We start from the raw sequence: 9,290 nt of genomic DNA, 5'->3' as shown, positions 1-9,290 counted from the left end.
AAGTTCAGTACGTTCAATGCGTTCAGTGCGTTCAGTATGTTCAGTGCATTCAATAAGTTCAGTACGTTCAGTGCGTTCAATAAGTTCAGTACGTTCAGTGCGTTCAATAAGTTCAGTACGTTCAGTGCGTTCAATAAGTTCAATAAGTTTAATAAGTTCAATAAGTTCAATAAGTTCAATAAGTTTAATAAGTTCAATAAGTTTAATAAGTTCAATAAGTTTAATAAGTTTAATAAGTTCAATAAGTTCAGTGCGTTCAATAAGTTCAGTGCGTTCAATAAGTTCAATAAGTTCAAAATAAGTTCAATAAGTTCAATAAATTTAATAAGTTCAATAAGTTCAATAAGTTAAATAAGTTCAGTAAGTTCAGTAAGTTCAATAAGTTTAATAAGTTTAATAAGTTCAGTGCGTTCAATAAGTTTAATAAGTTTAATAAGTTCAATAAGTTCAATAAGTTTAAAAAGTTTAATAGGTTTAATAAGTTCAGTAAGTTCAATAAGTTCAGTAAGTTCAATAAGTTCAATAAGTTTAATAAGTTCAATAAGTTCAGTGCGTTCAATACGTTTAATAGGTTCAATAAGTTCAATAAGTTTAATAAGTTCAATAAGTTCAATAAAATTAATAAGTTCAGTAAGTTCAGTAAGTTCAGTAAGTTCAATAAGTTCAATAAGTTTAATAAGTTTAAAAGTTTAAAAGTTTAAAAGTTTAAAAGTTTAAAAGTTTAAAAGTTTAAAAGTTTAATAAGTTCAGTAAGTTCAGTAAGTTCAGTAAGTTCAGTAAGTTCAGTAAGTTCAGTAAGTTCAGTAAGTTCAGTAAGTTTAATAAGTTTAATAAGTTTAATAAGTTTAATAAGTTTAATAAGTTTAATAAGTTCAATAAGTTCAATAAGTTCAATAAGTTCAATAAGTTTAATAAGTTTAATAAGTTCAGTAAGTTCAGTAAGTTCAATAAGTTTAATAAGTTCAATAAGTTTAATAAGTTTAATAAGTTCAATAAGTTCAATAAGTTCAATAAGTTCAATAAGTTCAATAAGTTTAATAAGTTTAATAAGTTTAATAAGTTTAATAAGTTCAATAAGTTCAATAAGTTCAATAAGTTCAGTAAGTTCAATAAGTTCAATAAGTTCAATAAGTTTAATAAGTTTATTAAGTTCAAGAAGTTTAATAAGTTTAATAAGTTCAATAAGTTTAATAATGTAGTGGACTAGTAGGCCTGATGTCAAAACTGACCAGATGGACAGAAACTGTCATTTCATTGATTTGAATCCAGAAATACAGTTTGACCCATCCTGAGACTTTCTTTCTTGAATTAATCAAGTGGAATATGTAGATGAACAGATGCTGAGATATATTCATCAATTAAAACGGATTCTTCATTTTTCTGGACTGTATGATGTCGTGCTTTGAATTTAACAGAAATGTAACGTGAGACGTTATTTATCTTTGACCCATCAAAATGAATGGAGGTCATTTATTTACAGAATCAAAGTTTAACATCAAACATTTACATTAATTTGGCAGAATATGAAAATAACAACATAATTAATCAGCTTTACAACCAGGAAAACCATACGGCCATGATTTTCCGTTACTTCACCACAGACATTTCTGAAAACATCTGGATTAATTTTCTAGCAAATAAGAGAGTTTAAAGATGGAAAATGAAGTTTTATCTTACAGAGAGATGTGTGAGGGAATTTGTCTGTTTTAACCAGAACAGCACGCTCTTTTGGAAATCAGCTTGTCCCAACAGTACACTTTTGGTGAAGGTCGACTTTTACCTTTTCTGAAGATAGATCAGTTCCGGCGTGGAGTCTCACTTCCAACCACTGTTCAGCGTCTCCGTGAGAACAGCTAAATACCTCGAGAGCCGTGTGAGGTTATCCAAACAGAAGTTATAATTCCCAAAATCGTCTCTGGTTCAGCTTGGTTCTAATTCAGCAGCATCCATGAATGCCTGCGGTTGCATCCTGGAACTCCCAAACTCTCTGCTTGAACTGCTACTCCATCAACTCTGAACTCCTACGTTGAACTGGGAAGTGCCACATTTAAATGGGCTCTACTTCCGGTTCATTTGAGAGCCTTTGATTGGTCGATGGACCCCAACAGAGGTGTGTTTTGTGATGTAAGGTGTTATGGAAAGTCAAGGATTGTTTAAGAACAGACAGAAAGATATCATGGAAAAACCAGACTTCGTGGCGTCGCTCCACCAAGTATCTCGCTGTAAAAGTTAAACATGACATTTCTTTTCAGTAAACTTTTAGTTGACCGAAACCTGAACTTTAACACACTTACAAACTCTGCTCACTTCAAGCAGACGATCAAGAAATTGAATCATTACTCTGTAACGTATTCTAACTTGATTTCACTTTGAATTGAGGAATAAAAATCATTACTACTGTTAAAGTTAATAAAAATGAGTAGTTCACTTCAACATGTAAACATTGTTTGAACTAACACAATTTGATTATCAAAACATTTGTAAAATAGTAATGATCATAGAGAATTGTCTTTTTCCACTTGATTAATTCAAGAAAGAAAGTCTCAGGATGGGTCAAACTGTATTTCTGGATTCAAATCAATGAAATGACAGTTTCTGTCCATCTGGTCAGTTTTGACATCAGGCCTAGTCCACTACAGTAAGTTTAATAAGTTCAATAAGTTTAATAAGTTCAATAAGTTTAATAAGTTCAATAAGTTTAATAAGTTTAATAAGTTTAATAAGTTTAATAAGTTCAATAAGTTCAGTAAGTTCAATACGTTCAATAAGTTTAATAAGTTCAATGCGTTCAATACGTTCAATAAGTTCAATAAGTTTAATAAGTTCAATAAGTTCAGTAAGTTCAATAAGTTCAATAAGTTTAATAAGTTCAATAAGTTTAATAAGTTTAATAAGTTTAATAAGTTTAATAAGTTCAATAAGTTCAGTAAGTTCAATACGTTCAATAAGTTTAATAAGTTCAATGCGTTCAATACGTTTAATAAGTTTAATAAGTTCAATAAGTTCAATAAGTTCAATAAGTTTAATGAGTTCAATAAGTCAAAGTCTTCCTGTTGAACATTGTTGACTCCACCCCAGAAGCCAAAGTTGGTGTGAAGCAGCTGAGAGCAGCTGCTCCAAAGGGTCTGAGTACAGATGTGAGCACCATGTTCACACCAACACAAACGAACCAGTGGGGAACGGTGACACAGTTTCATGTGAACAAACTTGAAACTTGTGCAGTACCTGATTGTTGAGGATGGCCTCCACAGCTTTGCCATCCCTCAGGAACTGCTGGAAACCCAGACCCTGGTCGAGCAAGTTCTTGCGACTGTCCCACATCTTCTGGAGCTCATACCAGCCGCGATCCAAACCTTTCAGCCTCTCCTCGAGCTGCTGGTACTGAGGATCATCCTCCAGACCCTGCGTGACCTGAGCTCCAGTGTCCCTGACACGGTGGTAGTCCTCTTCATGGTTGTTTATGTCTTCACGCACGTTGTGGTGAAGACTCAGCAGCTCCTCTGTTTCTTGCAGAGAGGTGGGCATTTCCTCAGAAGCCACAGCCTTCTGGGTCTTAAAAAGCCAAGACTGGAAGTCATCCATGTCTTGAAGGAAGGTCTGTAACTTACTGACTTCGCCCAAAGAATCCTCCCTGTCTTTAAGGGTCTTCCTAAGCTTGTCCCAGGCTCTGTCCAGTTCTCCTCGTCGGGACAAGATCTCTGCTGCATTCTCCGGGTGGTCCTGAGCCAGCTGCTCAGCCTCTGTCCCCAGGAAGGTAAGCTTGGTGTTGATGGCAGCCAAATCTCTCTCTATGCCAAACAGCTTCCTCTGGATGGTCATGACAGCCGCCAGGTCATTACCCAGTTCCTGCGTGGACTCGATGACTCGGGTCTTTTCTTTGATCCAGGCTTCTGTCTCGTCACACTCCAGTCCATAGTTGTGCAGACTAACAGCAGAATCGACTTTCTTCTTCTTCTCCTCCACCATAGCCCTGAAGGCCTCCCATCTGAAAATGACAAAACACATGAAGTCACTGCACATGTTCTCTGATGACTCGGGCTAAAACTTCATTTATTTACTTCTTCTGCAATTTCATTATGAACTTCTAATGGAACCATGCGACCAATTATCAGTTTATTTCTTCTTCTATTGGCTGATCCCTTTTCAATGGTCAAAAACAGGAAGTCATCCTCCTCTGTCCCACTCTTTCCTCGGCATCCTCTGTCCTCACTGTCCTCTGCATCCTCTGTCCTCACTGTCCTCTGCATCTTTGCATCTTCTGTCCTCTGCATCCTCTGCATCTTCTGTCTTCACTCTGTCCTCTGCATCTTCTGTCCTCTGCATTATCTGTCCACTGCATCCTCTGTCCTCACTGTCCTTTGCATTCTGTCCTCACTGACCTCTGCATCCTCTGTCCTCACTGACCTCTGCATCTTCTGTCCTCACTCCAATTACCTCCATGTCCTCTCTAACTGCATCCATGCGTCTCCTCTTTGTCTTTTTCCTGCAGCTGCATTTCTAACATCCTTCTATAAATATACCCACTGTCCTCATACATGTCCTGCTGTCCTCATACATGTTCTGCTGTCCTCATACATGTCCTGCTGTCCTCATGCATGTCCTGCTGTCCTCATGCATGTCCTGCTGTCCTCATGCATGTCCTGCTGTCCTCATGCATGTCCTGTACCAGTCTTAACATACCACACCTCCTCCCTCGGCACCCTGTCAGATGTTTTTCTAAATCCACAAAGACACAATGGAGTTCTTTCTGACCCTCTCTGTTCTTCTCCATCATCATCCTCAAATCAAAGATGGATCTGTGGAGCTCTTCCTCAGCATGAAACCATCCTGCTGCTCACAGATAGTCACCTGTCGTCCAAGTCTTGCTTCCACAACTCTCTCCCAGATCTTCATCGTGTGGATCATCAACTTAGTTTCCCTGTAGTTGCTACAACTCTGCTGCACAATTTTCCTCCATTCCTCAGGTACGCTCTCACTCTCAAAAAGTCCATAGAATAATTTAGTCAAAAACCTCACTGCCATCTCTCCAAGACATTTCCAAATCTCCACCGTATGTCATCAGGTCCTACTGCCTTACCTGTCAATCTTCTTCAAAGCTTTCCGAACATCATTCTCACCATCTTTCCCACTTCCTGGTCCACTGTTTCTATGACCTCTACTTTTATTTCTCTTTCATTCTCTTCCTTCATTACATTCTCAAAGTATTCCTTCCATCTTCCCATCACGCTCTCCTCACTTGTTTTTTTAATTACCATTCATATCATTAACGAGCCTAATTGTAAATATTTTCAATACAAATATATATTTTTCCTTATAATATTTTCTCTGTCCAGTTTTTCATCATCTTCCACCATTTGGTCTTCTTCTCTAATTTGACTCTTTTTCTCCTCTTCACAACAACAGTCATTCTACACACAACCATCCGATGCTGTCTGGCCACGCCCTCCCCTGCCACAACCTTACAGTCTCCAATCTCCCTCAGGTTTCCACTTCTACACAGAATGTAGTCGACCTGCGTACTCCTTCCTCCACTCTTATAGGTCACTCTGTGCTCCTCCCTCTTTTGGAAATAGGTGTTGACTACAGCCATTTCCATTCTCTTGGTGAAATCCACCACCATCTGTTCTTCCTGGTTTCTTTCCTTGACACCAAACCTACCCATCACTTCCTCATCCTCTGTTTCCTTCACCAACATGTCCATTCAGGTCTGCTCCCATCACCTCTCTCTCCTCCCTGGGAATACTCTCTATAACTTCATCCAGATCTTTCTCCTCATCATCACATCCAACCTGTGGAGCATAACCACTGACAACATTTAGCATCAGACCTTCTACTTCTACCTTCAGACACATCACCCTATCTGACACTCTTTTCACCTCTACTACATTCTTTGATAACTCCTCCTTCAGGACCACCCCTACTCCATTCCTCTTTCTATCCACACCATGGTAAAACAGTTTGAACCCTGCTCCAATGCTGCGAGTCTAGCTGCCCTTCCACTTGGTCTCTTGGACACATAAAACATCTACCTTCCTTCTCAGCATCATGTCAGCCAGCTCTCTACCTTTGCCTGTCATTGTCCCCACATTTAGAGTTGCAACCCTCAGTCCTACATTCTTCACTTTCCTCTTCTCCCTCTGTCTCCCGACACGTTTCCCTCCTCGTGGTCTTCGACTAACAGTAGCACAATTTCCACCGGCACCCTGTTTGTCAACAGCACCGGTGGGGGGTCGCTGTTAACCCGGGTCTTGACGATCCAGTATGGAGCTGTTTGGATAAACTTGCATATTTGCCATTTTATTTATTTGGTTGATTCAGATCAAACCCAAGCACACTGATTGCATTTCTATATGATCAGATTATTATTATCTTTAATTTTTTTTGTATTTGAAACTATACCCTGTCCATCAGATACACTTTAGCCAGTACAGCTGTGGAGTGAGATGTTTTATATCCTGATGCTAAAGGGAAAAGGGAGATCATGTTCTTACTGAGAATCATTCACAACAGTTTTAACACAAAACAATTGTGCTTAGATATTTTCAAAGTTTTACAAAAAAGGCCACTCTGTGCACTGCTTACCATTTTAGCCTTAGTTTATCATTTATAAAAAGGATTAATTATATTTTACATTTGCTTCAAAAACCAAACAAATGAGCAAAATGAAGAATCTGAAGAGCGGCGGTAATCATAAAAGCACCTGGTGTTCAGTCGCTCCTGACATTCCTTGATGTCTTTGGTGCGGGGGTGTCTGCTGTCCTCGAGCTGTTTCGCAGCTTTGTTCACGTTGTCCACCCTCACCTGAACATTTCCCATATCTTGAGCTAAACTGCTTAACCTGCAAACAAGTGAAGTATTCATGAAGGGTCCAGCAGAATCAGCTCAGTGTAAATGTTAAGATTTTGAAAAGTTTGTTTGCACACACAAGTTTATTTTAGACTCATTTCACATTCCTGTGAGTAACAGTTAATTAAGATGGTGAACAGTAACATCTTGTTTGGCACCTGTTCTGCACCACTTCCAAGTCCTCCAGCTTCTCAGGCACTTCTAACCCCACCAACCACGTCTCCTTCTGGCTCATCCACAGCTCACAAGAATCTGTCTCGCTGAAGATGGTGTACAGAGACATGGCATCCTCCAGCTTCTGCTGTCTCAAGTCACTTAGAGTCAGAAGCTCCATGTAAAGGTCCTTGATGTCTTTCAGACGCCTCTGAATGTCAGGGGTGTTCTGCAGCTCCTCTGGCAGCGCGTTGGCCTGTTTGGAGAGCGCATCGATGGTGGCTCCATTCTTGATCGCTTCATTTTTCAGGTTGTTGTGATTTTTCAGCAGCCGCTGAGTCGTGTATTCATCATGACCTGCATCGCTGCTGCTCATCTGCCTCTTGGCATCCAGCAGCCAGGCCTTCAGGTCATCAGCATCGCCCTGAAACTGGAAGAATGTCTGGGTATCCTGCAGATTCTGCTTTCGAAACGCAGCCAGCTCCTCCAGTTGCTGCCACTGTCGTCTGATGCTGTCCAGGCACTCTTGAATCTTTGGGGATCCAAAGTGATTGGCCTGAATCATCTTCTCCCCCTCTGCCAAGATCTGCTCCAGATTGGCGTGACGGGCTCTGAGTTCATCCTCGAAGGCGCTGTGTTTGCTCTGGAGGACCAGCACACTCGTCAGATCTTTGCCGTAATCCAGGGAGGAGAAAATGTGCTCCTTCTCCCTGATCCAGCTTTCCAGCTCAGTCGCCTCCCACATGAGGTTCCAGAAGCGGCGGGACTGCTCCAGTCGAGCTCGTCGCTGTGCGGCGAGCGAACGTAGCTCACGGTAGCACAGGTCCAAATGCTGCACCCTGTCCCGGATCACCTGAGGGTCACATGGCTTATAGCCTGGAGGAGAAGACAGCACAGATTAATGATGTTCCTCTCTTGTAAGAGTCCTGGAGGCTCAATGACACTAACCTGTAGAAACAAAGGTTGAACGAATGAAAAAGTATCACATAAACTTTGTCATTATATCATTTCAAGCATGCTGAGGTTTTATCAACTCCCAGTAGAGCAGAACACACAGAACATTAAAGGAAGGAATGCATGATTGTCTTTTCACCTACGACAGTGGGAGGTGTTCATTTGTATGTTGTTAGCAAAATATTTCATAAGTCATTGGATAGATTTGTATGAAACTCTGAGAAAATAATCATCCAGTGTTTCCCCTACCATAATCCAAGGAGGGTGCCCCGCCCACTGAAACTGTCCTTCACCCACAACTCCCCCGTGTCAGCTGACGTAACGCTAAGCTAGTGGCGCACAATACAGAGGTGCTAGCTAAAAAGCTAGAGATGTAGCACTCCACTTCTCTCACCCACCAGTAAACAAAAATCAGTGAAGACACGAGCGCCTGTCAAGTCAACTGACCCAGGAAGAACTGATCCTCTCCAGATCATTTAGTTTTTGGGCTCCACCACATTTAAGATGGCTTCCAAAGCTAAAGAACTTCAGCAACAACAGAAATGATAAACTCGTTTCACTGAGCTGAAATGTAACTGGAGTCATCCTCAACACGTTCGATTAGCACCAGCACACATTGCATGAGCGTGCACGTTGTTTTCAGGTTTAAACCTTAACGACTACAAGTCCAGGCTTCTCATCATCAATCTGAAAACTGTGCAGACAACGCCCATGAAACAAATGCTAGACCTTTTCAATTCCACTCTAAAATCATTGTGTCATCGTTACATGTCTGGAGGACTGTTTCTCCTCAGGTGCACAGATTTGAACTGGGACTGGGCGGAGAGCTGGAGAGGACCGATCAGGACTCAGGACTGCCTTAAAGGAAGCTCTCCTGTGCCGTTTCTTTTCTCCTCCATGACAGTTTGGCACACCTGTGGTGTGTCAGGAGCAGTGCTCTTGGTTAAAGGTTTGTGGGGGGAGTTAGAGGTCAAGGTAAGGTTGGGGTACCTGAACATGTCCACACACAGGGGAAGTTCTGTTAGACACCGATGGTGCCACCCTTGTGACAGTGTGGTGAGCTCTTTATTGAGACAATCAGATCAGAGTAGTGTCCACTTCAATGTTTTCCATCTGGGACAGTTGACAATGGTCAGGTGTCAGTGGTCAGTTGTCAGTGGTCAGTTGTCAGTGGTCAATTGTCAGTGGTCAATTGTCAGTGGTCAATTGTCAGTGGTCAGTTGTCAGTGGTCAGTTGTCAGTGGTCAATTGTCAGTGGTCAGTTGTCAGTGGTCAATTGTCAGTGGTCAATTGTCAGTGGTCAATTGTCAGTGGTCAATTGTCAGTGGTCAGTTGTC

At 40.9% G+C, this 9,290-nt stretch overlaps 1 protein-coding gene across 1 annotated transcript in view; it reads right to left on the bottom strand.

The window, feature by feature from the left end:
* The window catches only part of sptb (spectrin, beta, erythrocytic), a gene marked incomplete in the record, with an annotated part of 116,707 nt that overhangs the window by 59,510 nt on the left and 47,907 nt on the right, over window positions 1-9,290 (bottom strand). The window contains 3 exon segments of the mRNA XM_037694728.1: window positions 3,226-3,985; window positions 6,701-6,838; window positions 7,005-7,875. Of these exon segments, the coding sequence (XP_037550656.1) occupies window positions 3,226-3,985; window positions 6,701-6,838; window positions 7,005-7,875 (1,769 nt within the window).

The sequence above is a fragment of the Nematolebias whitei genome, chromosome 21, assembly GCF_014905685.2.
Source record: "Nematolebias whitei isolate Nwh7 chromosome 21, NemWhi1, whole genome shotgun sequence".
NCBI lineage: Eukaryota > Metazoa > Chordata > Actinopteri > Cyprinodontiformes > Rivulidae > Nematolebias > Nematolebias whitei.
The sequence above is the reverse complement of the archived record's forward strand: the minus strand, read 5'-3'. Positions and strand labels throughout refer to the sequence as shown.